Source organism: Aspergillus homomorphus (genome assembly GCF_003184865.1).
Source record: "Aspergillus homomorphus CBS 101889 unplaced genomic scaffold BO97scaffold_4, whole genome shotgun sequence".
Classification (NCBI taxonomy): Eukaryota; Fungi; Ascomycota; class Eurotiomycetes; order Eurotiales; family Aspergillaceae; genus Aspergillus; species Aspergillus homomorphus.
Genome location: NW_020291890.1, coordinates 1,154,793 through 1,170,162, shown reverse-complemented (window position 1 = coordinate 1,170,162; position 15,370 = coordinate 1,154,793). Strand labels below are relative to the sequence as shown.

Below are 15,370 nucleotides of genomic sequence, written 5' to 3'. Positions count from 1 at the left end.
GCTGGCTCTAACGCAAAGACCATAATAAGAAGCTCTATTATTACATCGAGTGACTGATCGCTTTTCGCGCGTCCTCGCGTCCTCGCGTCCTCCCTTCGTACCCAACAGGAGCGATTCGAATTGTCCGATCTCGTGGCGCTTCGTTGCTCCTACAACCTGACTTCTGCTTTTTCTTTTCCCTGTTTTGAACTTCCCCCCTTCTAGCGCTCTTCTGGCTGTGACTTAACTTGCGCCTGGTTCCCTCGTGTGGTTGGGAATTCTCCTAAATCCCCGGTTTACATTTCTCCGACACTTGTGGACTTGTCACCAGCTGTCCCGGTCGGCGGAATCACACTTCGGGCAACTTACCCAGGTCCACTCTATTGCTATAGCTGATTGCGCCCGTTTTGTCCCTGAGCTTCTGCTCTTGCGCCCCTCATCATGGCTCTCAATCTTGACACAAGTGACCGGTCCGGTTTCCGCCTGCCCAACCCGCCTCCTCTCCTTCACACACGTGCCGGCAACGAACTGCTGGATCGTCCTGCGACGCCGGCCGAGACTGCTTTCACCAGCCCTGTCCAGACGCCTCAGGGAAGTCCCAGCAAAAACCGCCTGCCCCCCGGCGCAATCGATCTGCCTAATGTATTCGAAAAAGCGCTGAAGCTAAACCCCACCTCTCCGGCCAAAAACACACATAACCACTACAATCATCCGATGTTTTCGCCGCCCCGGGCGGGGGAGGATTTCAACGAAAGCGTCATCCGACAACCGCCAGCGAGCCCTACGCGCAGATCCAACAAAGAGAACACGCCGCCGAACTCTACCCGATTTGCCAAAGATTTGGGTCCGAACCCTGCCGCCGCCGCGATATCCCGAAATGAACCATATCAGACCCGTGATCTGGAGAGCATCCAGCGGCGACAGGTCCCCATGCGGGGTCTGACCCCGGAGGAACTGGAGAAGCTCCAAAATCCCCGTGTCAAGCGCCTGGTCAACGTCACCCAGCTCTGTAGGCATCCCTTCAATCGTCGTGTATCTGAAGCTTCCCCATGCATCGTACTGACTGCGTAGATTTCCTCGATCATTATTTCGACTTGTTGAGTTATGTCCACAACCGGCAGAATCGCTACTCGCAGTTTCGCGCCGCCTATCCGGAACCACCCCTGACGTCCATGGAGGAATACGAACCCGCACTCATGAAATACTTGGGTCGGGAGCGGGCCCACCTTCGCAAGCGCCGAACCAGACTTCGCCAGCATGATTTCCAAATATTGACCCAGGTCGGACAAGGAGGTTATGGACAGGTTTACTTGGCACAGAAGAAGGATACGCGGGAGGTGTGCGCATTGAAGGTCATGAGCAAGAAGCTACTCTTCAAGCTGGACGAAATCCGTCACATCCTTACGGAGCGCGATATTTTGACCGCAGCCAAGAGCGAGTGGCTAGTGAAGCTGCTCTACGCTTTTCAAGATGAAGATCAGATTTACCTGGCGATGGAATATGTACCGGGTGGTGACTTCCGCACGCTGCTGAATAACACTGGGGTGCTGCACAACCGTCATGCTCGCTTCTACATCGCGGAGATGTTCAGTTGTATCGATGCGCTCCATGCTTTGGGATATATTCACCGAGATCTGAAACCAGAAAACTTCCTGATTGATTCGACCGGTCACGTGAAGCTGACCGACTTCGGCCTGGCAGCCGGTATGCTGAATCCAGGCAAGATCGAGTCTATGCGGGTGAAGCTTGAGGAGGTAGGCAACACTCCAGTGCCGTTTGGACGTCCCATGGAACAGCGCACGGTGACAGAGCGTCGTCAAGGCTATCGGTCGCTCCGTGAGCGCCAGGTGAACTATGCCAAGTCGATTGTTGGGTCGCCAGATTACATGGCGCCCGAAGTGCTGAAGGGCGAGGAATACGACTTTACGGTGGATTACTGGAGCTTAGGGTGTATGCTGTTCGAAGCACTGGCGGGCTATCCACCGTTTGCGGGCGCGACGGTCGACGAGACTTGGCAGAACCTGAAGAACTGGCAGAAGGTGTTGCGCAAGCCCGTCTATGAGGATCCGAACTACTTCCTGTCGCGCCGGACATGGGACCTGATCACCAAGCTCGTGGCCGCCAAGGACCGACGGTTCAAGAACATCCAAGAGATCCATTCCCACGACTACTTCAGCGAGGTTGACTTTGACCGCCTGCGGGAGCAGCGTGCGCCGTTTGTGCCCGAGCTGGATTCGGAGACGGACGCGGGCTACTTCGACGACTTCACCAACGAAGCCGATATGGCCAAGTATAAGGAAGTCCACGACAAGCAACGAGCGCTGGAGGAGATGGCGGAACGGGACGAGAAGATGGGCAAGGGACTGTTTGTCGGATTTACATTCCGGTGGGTGCTCCTTTCATTTTGGTTTTCCTTTTCCTTTTCTTTTCTTTCCTTTCTTCTTCCGCCATACTGACGATGATAGACACCGCAAACCTGCCATGGACGGCATGGGACGAAGTTCTCCGCGCAAGCCGATCGCAACGGATGGCAGCTTCGGCACGATGTTCTAGTCTTTTCGGTTGCATGGTGTCATTCTAGCACGAGCTGGGTCTCGGATTTGGGTTCGTTTGAGCGCGTATGATATGATATTCTAATGGCTATGGCATGACGGGTATTTGCCAGAGGAGGGGCGAAGAGTGTATGATACAGCGTATCGTAGAATACATGAATGTGCATGAGCTTGAGGTATTATCGTGTTGTCCTCCCATGCTGATCCGGGGACAATCAATTCTCATTCAACTGCTGCACCATCTTCAGGATCTCCGACTCATTATCCCCAACGACCGCCTGTCCATTCGTCCAATCGACCGTCTAGAACAAAAGCAACAAGTTAGCATAATCTTTTCCCCATCCCCCCTCCTCCCACCAGAAAGAAAAAGGGGTAAACATACAACAGGCCTAGCAAAACTCCCCTCCGGGTCCCCCTTGAATTTTCGGATTGCGTCCTCCGCATCCCGCGCCCCGCGCACCACCTCACCCACCGCGTATCTCGCCCCCCGATCCACCGCCCCCGCCCCCGCCGGGTTCCCCGTCACGTAGTCCAGGATATTCCGCAGCTGGTCCGCCGTCGGCGGCGCCGTCGTCACCTCCAGTTGGAATTCCCCGCGTCCGCCCGCCGGCGCCGCATCCGACTCCGCTATCGTCGCTGCCCGTTGCAGGGTCTTGAGGGCGTTTTGGCTGGCTTTTGAGCTTGGTGCGTGGAAGAGGGTTATTGGATCGAGGGTTTTGGCCTTTCTTTTGGTTAATTATTGGTTCGGGGGTGGTTTGGGGGTGGTTTGGGGACGGTTTGGGGGAGAGATTAGGGGGTGCTTGGGGCTGGGGGTTAAACTGGGCTTGGGGATGGGGTGGATGGACGTACGAAGCGGAAGACCATTTTGATGGTTTTGGTGTTCTTTTCTTGATGGGCGAGGGAAGGATTGAAGTGGGAGTGGGATTGAGAGTCGGATTGTTGGTTGATTGAGGTGTTTCGATGCTGTGTTGTGGTAGTTGAGGAAGGGGTGTGAGTGATGCGTTGCGGTTGGTGTCGGGCTCTGCTTTGGGTTTGGTGGTTGGTGGTAGTGGTGGTGATTACGTCATGGGCTAGCTGCTCACTGTCATCCGCGGGATTGATTGGGGATTGCTTCACAGCACTGCAACTTTTTTTGGATGGCTGTTCTAGGTGGGTAGGTACTCTTGCTAATCATGGATAGAAGTTCGACTTGATGAATGCTTGTCGAATTGTGTTTGTGCCTCATGCCTCACCTCGTTATACCCTACGACTCTATCCAAGGAAGTCTACGAGCTAGACTTCAAATCAATCGTGGTATGTATCTACTCGTTAATCATATGTACAGCAGTCGTTGCTAATATACTACCACCCGAACTGCTCGATATGCAGGTATATCCCCTGCGCTCCAGTACCCTTGTGCACCGCCCGCTCATCGCTCAGTGACACCACGCTGCGGCGCGTATCGTCCGCCAGGCCCTGCGGCCCGCAGACGACCACCGCGCTCTCACCCTCGGCTCGTTCGAGCACCTTGCGGATAATGTTGCGGGTCTGGGGGCGACCAGACAATACCATCAGCGGGTGGGCTTGGAATGTGGGCTTTTTATCTGCTGATGCTGGCTTCTCCGCGGCTTTCTCGGAGCCGGATGATGCAGTAGCGGTTCCCGCATGTCCGGAGCAGGTACACTTGTTCGTGCAGGTCACGTCTTCATCCTCGATGGTTGCGGTGCAGCAGCAGCCTCCGCCTGGTTGACAACCAGTCTCCCGGATGGAAATGTCGTCCTTTTCGACGAGCTTCTCGGTGCGTTTCTCGTCCGTCGTTTCGATTGACGCCCTGGACTGGGCTACGACGGTGGAGGGTGTCTGGGCGCACAGAGTGGCCTGCGTCCCAGCCGGCTGCTCGAGCTTCTCGTCGCAGGTGATGTAGATGCTCAGCTCGATCTCCCGGATGATATCGGGATTGGCGCGTTGGCATTCGGCCGCGTCTGCCAGCACGGACTGCAGCTGGCTCTCGAACCAGCTGAGCTGGGTCCGCGATTTGACCACCCAGACGAAGCGGATGCGTTTGGTTGCCGCGAGGCGCTTGGCTGATGGCCCGCTCTGTGCGCAATCTATCTTCCATTTGGCCACGATGCTCCGCAGACATGGCATGGTATATGTCACACCCATTCCGCCCGCTAGCATGACCACGCTGTCGAACTGCTGGAGCGGCCTCATCTGACCGTAGGGACCTTCGAGAAACACCGTCCGCGTCTGTTTTGATGATGCAACTTCCCCGGATCCGAGCACATCGTGGCGTTTGGACGCGTAACGGAAGAAACGCCGGGTTCCACCTTTCTCGGCGCGTACGAAGATTTCGAGCTTGTTGTCTTCGGGGATGGAGGCGATCGTGAATGGATGGCTCTGTAAGGGGGCAATCGAATGGCATGTGAGAAACACATGTTGGCCCGGCTTCCAACTGACACCCGGATTTTCGATCGTGACGCGGGTGACATTCCCCGGCAGAGGGGTGAAAGTCGCCTGGTTGGCCCAGAGTGCGTGTTTCGAGGATCTCGAACGATGGAAGATAGACATATTGATGTACGTAGCCCAGAGATAGCGCGCCACTCGATCGAAAACGAGGAACCCAATCGAAATCCAGATCCAGACCTTGACCTCCGCTGGGGCGTGCAGCCAGACGGCCGCGATGAACCCAACAAACGTGACAAGGTGTTGCAGGACAAAGAACTCATATCCGAACCTACGGATCGGCGCCGCGGAGGTGACCACAATCCAGGTCAAAATGACCCATGCGGCTAGACCCCGTGCAACCAAGGGGTAGTTCTTGATTTCGTATGTGATATAGTTGTACCGACCCCAGTCACGGAACCAGAATGCCATGTGGATGGTGGCCGTCAGCCATAGCGTTCGAGCCACCCACCGATGGTACCAGTTCAAGCGTTCATAGCTCATGCCTACCAGGGCTCCGATAAGATTCTGTCTCCCGGCTAGCAGGAAGATCAGAGGCAACTGTGCGATGGCGACGAACCCGGTCCGGTAGCCCACGTTCTCCCAGCTCCATTGGTCGGTTGTGTCCAGCTTGTAGAAGCAAAAGACCAGCACGACAACAAGGTTAGCTAGGATGACGGCCACTGGGCCCAGTGGCGCGAAATGAAAGGTGTGGCTGCGAATTGATAGCGGAGGCAGCGTCGCATAGCTGGACTCGCGGACAACTGCCGTGAGGGTGGCATACGTGTTGAAGAACAGCGACTTGGGCTTGGAAGGAGTGAGGGAAGTGTCCCGAAGTCTGCACGCGTGAGCACTCTAGAAGCTCAAGCAGCAAGAAAGATCACCTACCTTTGATAGGCAAGGTAGCGATTGAGCAGGTTCACAACGGTACCCGCGGCGACAGCACTACCTATGACTGCCCAGTACATTTTCTGGAGGTAGAACAGACCAGGCACGCCATTTCCCATAGACATGTGGCCCATGCCCGACATATCCATGTCCATATCCATCTTGGCGGTGGGCAGCGGAAGTCGATTCTGAGAAGACGAATAAACGATACTATCCCTGCGGAATGCGGCGAGAGACAGCGGAAGACAATGTATATACACGAGAAGAGGGCCGGAGTTTCAAAACATCTCGCTCAAAGGCAACACCGCATCACACAACAGTAACATCAACCGAAGGAGTTATCAGGTGTTAAGCCTTCCATACCATTTGGGAGTATGTGCAGCATCACAAAGTAAGTAAGTAAACGACATGAGTTGTTGGAACTTGTAATAAAATGCGTGGTGGGGAGTGAGGGGATTATGACTAATGGAACCGGCGCATCGCAACAACCAGACAAACCAGAGAAACCAGTCAAACCAAGCAAATTAGACAAACAACAAAGAAGCTGGCGCGTCCGATCGGGGCGGAGCAAGACGGGTTGTGTTGTTCTAAGAATAGGGGGGGCAACAACGCGGCCATCTCCAGCATCTCCAGCTGTATGGTCTGCCTAAAACTTCTGGCCCACTGTCAACAAGCAGATCAACGCAAGATTCTAACTCTCTTAACCGTGCGGTTGTTGCTGTGGTTGAGACATTGAGCTCTCGTTTACTTACCACTTCTTTCTTTCCCCTCTCCCTTTCATTCCCCCTGTCTTAGCTCATATTTGCACTTCAGTCAATCGATAAATACATGCAAAATCTCTCTTATTGATTTCGCAAGTGGGGTCATTAATCTTCCCGCTGCATTATCCCTATACCCACCGTCATCTTTGGCATCAGATTGTGACCGTTCCGTGCCTGTCAATAATCCGCTTTTACTACTTTACTTATCATCGTCCTACAAGACACAGCAATTCCATAACCTTTGCTGCCTTTCTCCCTACCTCTTTGCCTAGACATACTGCAACGCTCTTCTGCATATCTTCCCTTTACAACCACATACCATATCACTCTGAGGGTGGTCTCCAACTTGCAGTACAGTCTGCACACTCACAATGCGAGGGTTGGGGCTTCTGACTCTCGCTTCTTTGGCAGCTGCAAAAGCTCTGCATTCCCGGCAGACAGCCTGCAACAACTCTCCGTCTCTGTGCTCCAAATCCTACGGTGCGATTACTCATCTAGGTGCACATGATAGTCCATTCCTCCGCGATGGATCCACGGATTACTCTACCTTTGGAGACCAGTTAGTTGATACAGCGCCACACCCGATAAGCTTGTAGCTCACTGACAGACCCGCAGGTACTACAATACTACACTACAACTTGAGGCTGGTGTGCGTCTCGTGTCGGCGCAAGTCCACAAGTCGAATTCGGAGTGGCATTTGTGCCATACCAGCTGTGACTATCTAGATGCAGGCAAGCTAAGCACATGGCTATCGGAGATCAAAACATGGCTAGACTCCAACCCGAACGACGGTACGCTCGATGACTTCCAAACTATTCAAAGTGTAGCCAAGGAGGGCAAGACAGCTGATACACCCTGCGTCATAGTGGTAACCGTCCTGTTGGTCAACTCGGACGATGCAACAGCGTCCGATCTCCATTCGGAGTATGAGACAGCCGGCATTGGGAACTATACCTACACTCCTACCTCGCAGACCTCTGCACCCAGCTCGTGGCCAACACTACAGGAGCTCATCGACGACGGCACTCGATTGATATCATTTGTCGCATCGCTAAGCGCCTCAAACAACACGGTGGCACCATACCTTATGGACGAATTCACCTATCTCTGGGAGAACCCTTACGATGTGACCACGGCCTCGAATTTCTCTTGCACGCCCGATCGTCCATCGACCGTCAAGAACGACTTGTCCGCTGCTCTTTCGTCCAATCGGCTACCGTTCATGAACCATTTTCTTTACCAGACAACGATCCTTGACATCGAGTACCCAAATGTTAGCTATGTGGACACGACTAACGCCCCATCCGGCGGTACAGGCAACCTCGGTGACGCTGCGAAGAAGTGTAAGAGTGCCTACAACGGCCGCCAGCCGACTTTCATCCTGGTGGACTTCTTCAACAAGGGCCCCGCGATCACGACTGTAGACAGCCTGAACAATGTCACCGACGCGACCGGCCGCGCCAACCTCACGTCGACCACTCAAACGAGCTCCGCCTCCACATACTCAAATGTGTTCAAGGGACTGGTCGAAGTGGTTCAGAAAGCAATGGATGGAGCAAACCCCAGTATGGGCGAGTGGATTTGGGCTGGCGGGGACTGGGGCAGCTTGCTGGGCGGTGGAATCGCCATGTAAGCCTGTCACGCTCCTTCACCTCTTCCGTTCAACTCGAAATCCCATCCCTTGATCTCTACCTTATTCGAGTCAACAGCATATCTACCGTTATTATCATTATCGGCAAATGCAAGCTTAGCGCTTCCTCATTTCTTGGAATTCTCGGATGAACCTTATGACGTTCCTTTGCTTTTACGATGGCTGGCATGCGACTGGACCTAGATACGGCGTTTTTTTTTTTTTTTTTTGGGTTGATCCTGACGGCTTGCAATCGTTGTACTTATATATATGGGTTTACCCTTCTACCATGTCTATCACTATCTTATCTGCCCAGAGAGCTAGGGCAGTACTTCAAATTGAATCCAAGATTGGACCGACCACTTATATTCTTACTCCACAATATTTACTCTTTTCCCAGCAACGACCTGACCTTGTTGACCTTATCTTCAAACGATTGCTCCTTGTCGGTTCTACGCCGCCGAGATGGAGTTGGTTAGCCAGTGAAAGCCCGATTGTGAGCCTTGACCTCGGAAAACGTTCCCTTCTCAAAAGACCAGACGACAAGACAGGTGGGAGGAAAGCACGTTGTAAAAGGAGGACATGACAAAAAACAGAAACAAAAGGGGTGGGGAGTATCTACCTCGATCCAACCCGAATATCCGTCTGAATCCTCACAATTCCCTGCTGGTGAAGAATGGTATGCGCCTGGCCAATGACTTGATGAACTTTATCCCAAGGGCCCTCTGTTATACCGCAACACAGAGAAAGGAGAAAAGGGGGGTTCCAGTCAGCCAAGATGCATTATGTGCACGAGTCGGAAAGAGAAGATAGGATTGGGGAAAAGGGGGGGGGAGGCCACTCTCTACTCACCAAGGGTTGTTCCAGCAGAGTGCATGACGAATTTGAGGCCTGATTTTTCGACCAGGCGCTGGACGTCGGCGATTTGGGCGGACACTGATGGAGACGCGGTGCCAATCTGTCCAGCCCGCCAGCCCGTCAGTCCGTCAGTCAATAGAGCTTGCAGCTTGGGGTTTGGCGGGCTATTTCCATGTGGGGTTGGGATAGATGAACGGATGAATGGGAATAGGATGCATGAACCAGTCGGGGCCGTCCGTCGACTCAGGCATGTAATGAGAGCAGTGCATGGAGATAAGCACTACTTTACTGGATAGACTGCGTATCCGGGATACTTGCTGCCAAACTAAGGGATCGCGAAAGAGGATGAACTGTTACTTACGGGAATCAAGCAGAAGTCCGCCGTGCAGTGCGGGGGCGTTGGGATGGATGCGATATTATCCATTTTCGTGTGGATTTGCTCCGGTACACTCGCAGAGAAGGGCGTATGTATGCCTTGTAGACTTGGAAATCTCCAGAAATATGCTGGTTTGGGGTTGGATGTGGACGGGGATTTTTTATCTCTCGTTGAAAGGGGGTGGTTGATGATGATGAGTGCTGTCTCTCTCAGCGCGGGGCCGAACAGCGGAGGGGCAACTGGCAAAAGATTTCCACGTTTTTGACCTCCCCGCCCAATCACCCGAGACTGGTTGTCCATACAATCAACTTGAAATCCATGATCCATCGCTGGCTCCCTCCGCCAGTGATGCCATTCTCTGGAATCAAATGGTCGGTTTACAATCTACCTACCCAATTCGAGCATTGTACATAAGACGGCAGTCACCTCCTGCTCCCGAAATGCCCATGCACTGGTCTGTGAGTTGCCGTGAACAACTCATCACGATCTCTTCTTCCTCCAAAATCATACGGTGCATCATCCAACTGGATCTGTCCAAATTGAACTCATCTGGTCGGATTCTACGGACAATTTTCTGCGCCATTACTGGGCCTCGATGGCTAGACTAGCGATTTCAGTCGCTTGTGGGGTTATCACGATTTCTCGTCCCGATTCCATTGCTTTGCCTGCTTTTCCTACCCCCCGACTTTATAATCCACCAGCTGAAGCAGAGGGAATCAATCAGTTTGGGTTCGACGATGGATGTCGTTGAATCTACAATGAACTATTCTGGGCCCGATACCAGTGCCGAAAGGGACGGCGATGGAAGAGGGTGAAAAAGCAAAAATGACAAAACAGACTCCAAAGGAGCTGGAAGGAGACTAAAGAACCGAAGCAAACATCTCAGTTGAGATGCTGATTGGAGAGGGAGCTTTTTGAGGCTTGACAAGATCAAGATGTCTCCAATATGCATTGAGGGTGAGTTGCACCTTCAGCATCAATCAATCAATTAATTGATAATGGATGGATGCCTCGAAAATCGGTCCACTCATTGCAAAAACGAACCACGGTTCGCCTTGCGACTCTAAATCCTCGCCAACTCCCTCCTTCACTTGTCTCTTGCTTTCTCATCTGTTTCTACTCGATTCTTGCGAGTCCTTATTTCGTGGAGTCACTTACACCTCCTCAGCATCATCATCATCCTCCTACCCTTTTCTTTCTTCTCTAATTGCCTGACTCTGGTGGGTTTTGCCTACTCCGCCCGGGCGTGACGCAGCCTTGTTGGTCCGACCGTTCAATCGACCACTCCTCCACTAGCCCAGCCCGATAGATCAACATTAGCCGTCTCTGGGGTATATTGCTCGCATAAGTTAGCAGACTCTGTGACTTCGCCGACCAATCCACTGGATACGAACCACCCCCTGCTATCCTTCTTTGACCGCCTGTTGCCTGTTATTGTGCAGCATCCAAGGCACGGTTTACCACCCACGTCTATGTGCCCGACGCCCTGCGCTCAGCTAGTCTTACCGGACCTGTGATAGTTCAACGTCTCCGTGATACTAGTTATTTCTATCTTCCGCCTTCAATACTGATGTTCTGCTCGGGTCGCTCCTAGTGTCAGCAGATCTGCGTCCTTGGCTAGCTGAACAAGGAATTACAGGTCTTGGGGAGGAAAGAGCTTCACCTCAGACGTGCAAGTCAAAGCGCCACGGTGGCTGAGGCGATTCCAATCCCTGCTCAAGGCTCAGGTCCTAGATCTACAAAGTAGTTGTTGCCCTTGCACTAAACGGGATCGGGTTGGGGGGCGTTTCCTGTCACTATTTGGAGGGGCTCATTTATCATCGGACGAATTAACGAACAGAGGCTTACTTCCAAGGCACCATCACATGAGCATGGTCTGAAGCGATCAGATCTCAATTTTAGCAGCTTGTTCTCCATCAGCTGCAAGTCAATTGGCCGGGTGTAACGAGGCTCAGTACTGACACAAAGACGTGAGAGGCGGGAAAAAAGCGAGTATTGCACTAGTCCATAGATCAGCTACTTCTGTCTATCCACGTTGTTAGACTTGCTGCTGTACTGAACATTCGCTCAGCAGGGTTGGGAAGGCTTCTTATCCGTTCTGAGAGGTCTGCATTTGCTTGCATCGCAGCCTGCGTCTCTTTCCAATTTTGACTGCTACTAGTTGTCGCCTGCGCCTTCCGGACTTTTTCCCTTCCTGAAGCACTGCATTGACCACGTGACTGTATACATTACGGCTGCCGAACATCCTTCATTCTTCGTTGTCATATTGATCTGCCTTGTAGGAAGGTTCGAGGTGCTGCTTATATGGAAATGATTCCCTGATCTGAGCATTATCTATGACCACACATCCGTTGAGCCTACCACAAATGACGAAGCCTAACATGCTCGAGCTCCCGGCAGGGGCCCATCTAATCTATCTTGCCGAAGGAGGAGCCAATGTCATCTACCGAATACTCGTCTCCAGCGGAAATTCCACGGGTCAGAATCACAAAGATATGCCGGTGACTGTATCCTCCGGTCCAGCGTCTGATGCGACGGATGGCTATAGTATACCCGTCGGTCTCAAAGGGAAGCTGCTTCGTCTTCGAAAAGAGACAAGCTCAGGAATACCTTATCAAGAGATAGCACGCAACTTTGATCGATGCATTCGGCCTCTTTTCAAGCCAGAAGAGCTCGTCGATCAGGAGCTAGTTTGCCTGCCTAGAGGGTTGATCCAGCTGTGCAACGAACAACTTCTAGCGGCAGAGCGAAGTGGGCAGCGCCCGAAAAGGCGACAAGGCGTATATCTCTCTGCAGCCGAACCATTCGGCCTTCTCATTACCGACATGACCACATTCGGCAGTCCTGGGACCACGCTATCAGAGCTAAAGCCCAAATGGCTCGTCCAGTCCCCGTCAGCCCCAGCCAGCTCTCGCCGGTGTCGGACCTGCGCACTCCGCGATATGAAGAATCACAAGGCGCGCAAGATTGGCAATGCAGAAGAGACGTCGTTCTGTCCGCTTGATCTGGTCACTGACAGGTTCGAGAACGTGCTTCGGGCGACCAAATTCATCAAAGGATGCAAGGACCCGGCCCGGCTGGCAAAAGTGCTGTATCGGAACAGTACCATGCAGAGACTTCTAACACATCAGAAGAGTATGCGTGATGTAGGGCTCCATGGTCCTTCCGCCACCTCCATCGAAAAGTCTCTTGGTATGACTCTGCGTGATTGTACAATGTTCATCAGGGTGAGTTCCTGTTCAATGTTCCAGTCCCCTCTGCCCTGTCCGCTAATATCCGTGCAGATACCTAAAGATGAAACCGGTCGTATCGAGGTACGCCTTGGCGATCTAGATCTCAAGACAGGTGCCGGAGGAAAGGCGAAGTACTGGCTCGACTTAGAGCATCGATTGATCGACGAAGGCTGGTACACAGGAGCCAGGAACAGCGGATCCGCGATCGAATGTGCCCTGCAGGCCACACGTAATCATTCTCAGCCGTCAATATAAGCTATGCACTTATCTTTCGGTCAAATACCATCCCATTTAAGCACGCGAGCATCATGCCGAAACTGACTGGGGAATGCGAATCTTGATATATATCACGGTGCAACTACATGCCTTTGGTCTCCTCGGCTTCGCAGTATTTGCAATGGCCCATTCCCCCCATCTCGGCTCGTCTAGAACTTCAACGAATGGCCTCGTTGTCCAGCATCTACATCACTTTTTGTCTTCACTGAATGTGGGATTGGTGTTCTTTTTTGATGGTTTTCTCTTCGTGTACAACATGAAGCATTTATTAGGAATCATGAATCAATTCATATAGCTCAGATGTTTACTCGGTGCATCTCTCAAGCCGAATGTTAATTTCCTTTCCGCCCAGATTTGATTCAGTCGCGACCATCGAGCGATACAGCTAAAACCAGTGTCTAGAAGAGACATGTGTTGTGGTTAGCAATCTCGAGAAACGCGGTCGTCCGAAAAGACTTCTTATCGTGAGAAACGGTAGTATACATATTTGAGTTCCGGCAAATGATGTCATTCGTGAACCGAACCCAACCAGCCTCAACAAAGTTATCTATACGAGCCATTTGTGTATACGCTGACCAACAGGTACAGACTCAAAACTAACAAACATATCTCCGACGGCACCACCGTAAAACTGAATCAGCCATAGCTAATAACCACTAAAACCAGCAACGAAGACAATTGGCAACAGGAATGCCGCTATCCATAAGCCTATCTCCGCAATTGCCGCAAATACGAGATCCCGTCGGAGCTTCATCTCCGCATAGATCAAGCATAAGAATAGCACGAATTCCCTTACCCAACCCAAGATAAAGACAGTACGATAGATTCCTCCACTTAGTTCATATCTCCGTGCAACGAGAATGGTTAAGCCGCGTCACCTCCTCCGCCGCTACTGCTGCACCCCAGCAGTGCGCATCACCCTCCCACGCAGCGCAACCACCCTGACTCCCACCCCGGCCCTCCGATTCTCCTTTTCCTCGTCATCCTCCTCCTTAGCCACTCCCAAAGCACTAAGCGCACAATCCCTCCCCACCCTCGCCCAGAACCGCCGCACGATCTACAAACTCGGCCGCAACCACGCCATCCCGGACAGCCAGATCGAGGAACTCGTGCAGCAGGCAATCCTGCACGTTCCGAGCGCCTTCAACACGCAGTCCACGCGGCTGGTCGTGCTTCTGCACCGCGAGCACGAGCGGCTCTGGGACCTCGCCATCGGCGTGTTCCAGGACCTGGTCAAGACGGGCGCCGTGCCGGAGCCGGTGTGGAAGAATCAGACGCTGCCGAAGTTAGAGGGGTTCAAGGCGGCTGTTGGGACGGTGCGTTCTTACTTCCTTCTCTCTCTCTCTCTCTCTCTCTCTCTCTCTTTTGAGAAGATGGGGAGTGCTTTTGGAAGGGGGGGTTTTTGTCCAAGCTGATGCTGATTTGATACCGCGTGGAATATAGGTCCTCTTCTATGAAGATCCGGCGCATATCGAGCCCATGGCGGAGAAATTTGCGCTCTTTAAGGACCGGTTTGAGCCTTGGGCGCAGCATTCGAATGCAATGCATCAGTATTTTCGTGAGTTTCTTGGGAATTGGTTTTGTGGTTAGGGGATGCGGGTTTGGTGTGGGATTTGATTGCGGTGATGGTGGCTGACTACTTATCCTTTTGATGCACAGTGTGGACGGGTCTTGAAGCGCTTGGGTTCGGGGCTAACTTGCAGCATTATAACCCCTTGATTGATGCGCCGGTGGCCGAGGCATGGAATGTGCCCAAGGAGTGGAAGCTCAGTGCGCAGTTGGTGTTTGGGAGTCCTGAGGCGGCGCCGGGGCCTAAGGAGCAGAAGCCTGTTGATGAGCGGGTCAAGATCTATGGGAAGTTGTAGGTTCGTTGCTGGTCTGTATAGCGGGCATAGATGGCTTTGGGGTTGAGAATAGAATGGCTATAAGATTAGGAAATAGTGATCTAAATCTAGACTTTTGGATGTACAAGAATACGATAATATCCCAGGACGCATGGAGGACTTTTGCATATGAGTACAGGATAGATATCACCGGACCTCTTGCTAGCTTTCGAAGATGGATTACGAGAAACGATGCGTGACCTCTATGAGTCTGTGAAGACCTTGTCAGTACTCACGCTCATCAGCGGCCGGACGACACGTAGTGCTCACCTCTGGACAGGCAGGTTGATTATCTAGACCCCCTGACCAGCCCTTCGTCCAGAAGGGAAGTTATACTGAGCGTCCAGATTGTCTTCCTTGGCCGCCATCAAGCCACGCCACTCGCGAAAGCGGAAAGGCTGCAGAGCGTGACGAATCGATTGCTTGATCTTCGTCCCAACGCCGGCCATTTTTATGTCTATCAAAGGGAGTCGCAATATAAGACAGGTGTATAGAGCGCTAAGATTGACT

At 52.5% G+C, this 15,370-nt stretch overlaps 7 protein-coding genes across 7 annotated transcripts; 4 read left to right on the top strand and 3 right to left on the bottom strand.

The window, feature by feature from the left end:
* Positions 1-216: 216 nt before the first annotated feature.
* Positions 217-2,764, top strand: BO97DRAFT_183819 (serine/threonine-protein kinase). Its single transcript, XM_025690405.1, has 3 exons — positions 217-988; positions 1,051-2,365; positions 2,445-2,764. The coding sequence occupies exons 1-3, from the start codon at positions 421-423 to the stop codon at positions 2,530-2,532; spliced, it is 1,971 nt and encodes a 656-aa protein (XP_025555284.1). The 5' UTR covers positions 217-420; the 3' UTR covers positions 2,533-2,764.
* Positions 2,592-3,395, bottom strand: BO97DRAFT_468217 (uncharacterized protein; the record flags this gene model as incomplete). Its single annotated transcript, XM_025699718.1, has 3 exons — positions 2,592-2,833; positions 2,914-3,252; positions 3,381-3,395. The coding sequence occupies 3 exons, from the start codon at positions 3,393-3,395 to the stop codon at positions 2,747-2,749; spliced, it is 441 nt and encodes a 146-aa protein (XP_025555283.1). The 3' UTR covers positions 2,592-2,746.
* A 462-nt stretch (positions 3,396-3,857) lies between these two features.
* BO97DRAFT_362578 (ferric reductase family protein) lies at positions 3,858-6,269 on the bottom strand. The gene is made up of 2 exons (XM_025692468.1): positions 5,844-6,269; positions 3,858-5,793 (listed from the first exon to the last, which is right to left on the bottom strand). Exons 1-2 carry the CDS (start codon positions 6,002-6,004, stop codon positions 3,873-3,875), a joined length of 2,082 nt encoding a protein of 693 aa, XP_025555282.1. The 5' UTR covers positions 6,005-6,269; the 3' UTR covers positions 3,858-3,872.
* Positions 6,270-6,519: 250 nt separating this feature from the next.
* On the top strand, positions 6,520-8,464 carry BO97DRAFT_403280 (uncharacterized protein). The gene is made up of 3 exons (XM_025694702.1): positions 6,520-7,163; positions 7,220-7,395; positions 7,471-8,464. The coding sequence occupies exons 1-3, from the start codon at positions 6,976-6,978 to the stop codon at positions 8,235-8,237; spliced, it is 1,131 nt and encodes a 376-aa protein (XP_025555281.1). The 5' UTR covers positions 6,520-6,975; the 3' UTR covers positions 8,238-8,464.
* A 122-nt stretch (positions 8,465-8,586) lies between these two features.
* BO97DRAFT_403277 (thiamine-binding protein) lies at positions 8,587-9,871 on the bottom strand. The gene is made up of 4 exons (XM_025694701.1): positions 9,454-9,871; positions 9,087-9,192; positions 8,857-8,959; positions 8,587-8,686 (listed from the first exon to the last, which is right to left on the bottom strand). The coding sequence occupies exons 1-4, from the start codon at positions 9,793-9,795 to the stop codon at positions 8,620-8,622; spliced, it is 618 nt and encodes a 205-aa protein (XP_025555280.1). The 5' UTR covers positions 9,796-9,871; the 3' UTR covers positions 8,587-8,619.
* A 1,963-nt stretch (positions 9,872-11,834) lies between these two features.
* Positions 11,835-12,956, top strand: BO97DRAFT_337211 (inositol-pentakisphosphate 2-kinase; the record flags this gene model as incomplete). The annotated part of the gene is made up of 2 exons (XM_025691485.1): positions 11,835-12,695; positions 12,753-12,956. 2 exons carry the CDS (start codon positions 11,835-11,837, stop codon positions 12,954-12,956), a joined length of 1,065 nt encoding a protein of 354 aa, XP_025555279.1.
* Positions 12,957-13,743: 787 nt separating this feature from the next.
* BO97DRAFT_183598 (Nitroreductase) lies at positions 13,744-15,141 on the top strand. The gene is made up of 3 exons (XM_025690404.1): positions 13,744-14,293; positions 14,421-14,535; positions 14,637-15,141. The coding sequence occupies exons 1-3, from the start codon at positions 13,838-13,840 to the stop codon at positions 14,840-14,842; spliced, it is 777 nt and encodes a 258-aa protein (XP_025555278.1). The 5' UTR covers positions 13,744-13,837; the 3' UTR covers positions 14,843-15,141.
* The last annotated feature ends 229 nt before the right edge of the window (positions 15,142-15,370 follow it).

What these genes read in the sequence shown, in the direction of transcription:
- BO97DRAFT_403280 (XM_025694702.1), top strand. Translation starts at nt 6,976, where the DNA reads ATGCGAGGGTTGGGGCTTCTGACTCTCGCTTCTTTGGCAGCTGCAAAA. An exon ending in TACTCTACCTTTGGAGACCA is followed by an intron (nt 7,164 to 7,219) that starts GTTAGTTGATAC and finishes ACAGACCCGCAG; the next exon opens with GTACTACAATACTACACTAC. An exon ending in AGACTCCAACCCGAACGACG is followed by an intron (nt 7,396 to 7,470) that starts GTACGCTCGATG and finishes CCTGCGTCATAG; the next exon opens with TGGTAACCGTCCTGTTGGTC.
- BO97DRAFT_183598 (XM_025690404.1), top strand. Translation starts at nt 13,838, where the DNA reads ATGGTTAAGCCGCGTCACCTCCTCCGCCGCTACTGCTGCACCCCAGCA. An exon ending in TCAAGGCGGCTGTTGGGACG is followed by an intron (nt 14,294 to 14,420) that starts GTGCGTTCTTAC and finishes CGTGGAATATAG; the next exon opens with GTCCTCTTCTATGAAGATCC. An exon ending in TGCAATGCATCAGTATTTTC is followed by an intron (nt 14,536 to 14,636) that starts GTGAGTTTCTTG and finishes TTTGATGCACAG; the next exon opens with TGTGGACGGGTCTTGAAGCG.
- BO97DRAFT_403277 (XM_025694701.1), bottom strand. Translation starts at nt 9,795, where the DNA reads ATGGATCATGGATTTCAAGTTGATTGTATGGACAACCAGTCTCGGGTG. An exon ending in CGGACTTCTGCTTGATTCCC is followed by an intron (nt 9,193 to 9,453) that starts GTAAGTAACAGT and finishes CGGGCTGGACAG; the next exon opens with ATTGGCACCGCGTCTCCATC. An exon ending in CTCTGCTGGAACAACCCTTG is followed by an intron (nt 8,960 to 9,086) that starts GTGAGTAGAGAG and finishes GCGGTATAACAG; the next exon opens with AGGGCCCTTGGGATAAAGTT.
- BO97DRAFT_183819 (XM_025690405.1), top strand. Translation starts at nt 421, where the DNA reads ATGGCTCTCAATCTTGACACAAGTGACCGGTCCGGTTTCCGCCTGCCC. An exon ending in GGTCAACGTCACCCAGCTCT is followed by an intron (nt 989 to 1,050) that starts GTAGGCATCCCT and finishes CTGACTGCGTAG; the next exon opens with ATTTCCTCGATCATTATTTC. An exon ending in TTTGTCGGATTTACATTCCG is followed by an intron (nt 2,366 to 2,444) that starts GTGGGTGCTCCT and finishes TGACGATGATAG; the next exon opens with ACACCGCAAACCTGCCATGG.
- BO97DRAFT_362578 (XM_025692468.1), bottom strand. Translation starts at nt 6,004, where the DNA reads ATGGATATGGACATGGATATGTCGGGCATGGGCCACATGTCTATGGGA. An exon ending in CGCTACCTTGCCTATCAAAG is followed by an intron (nt 5,794 to 5,843) that starts GTAGGTGATCTT and finishes TCACGCGTGCAG; the next exon opens with ACTTCGGGACACTTCCCTCA.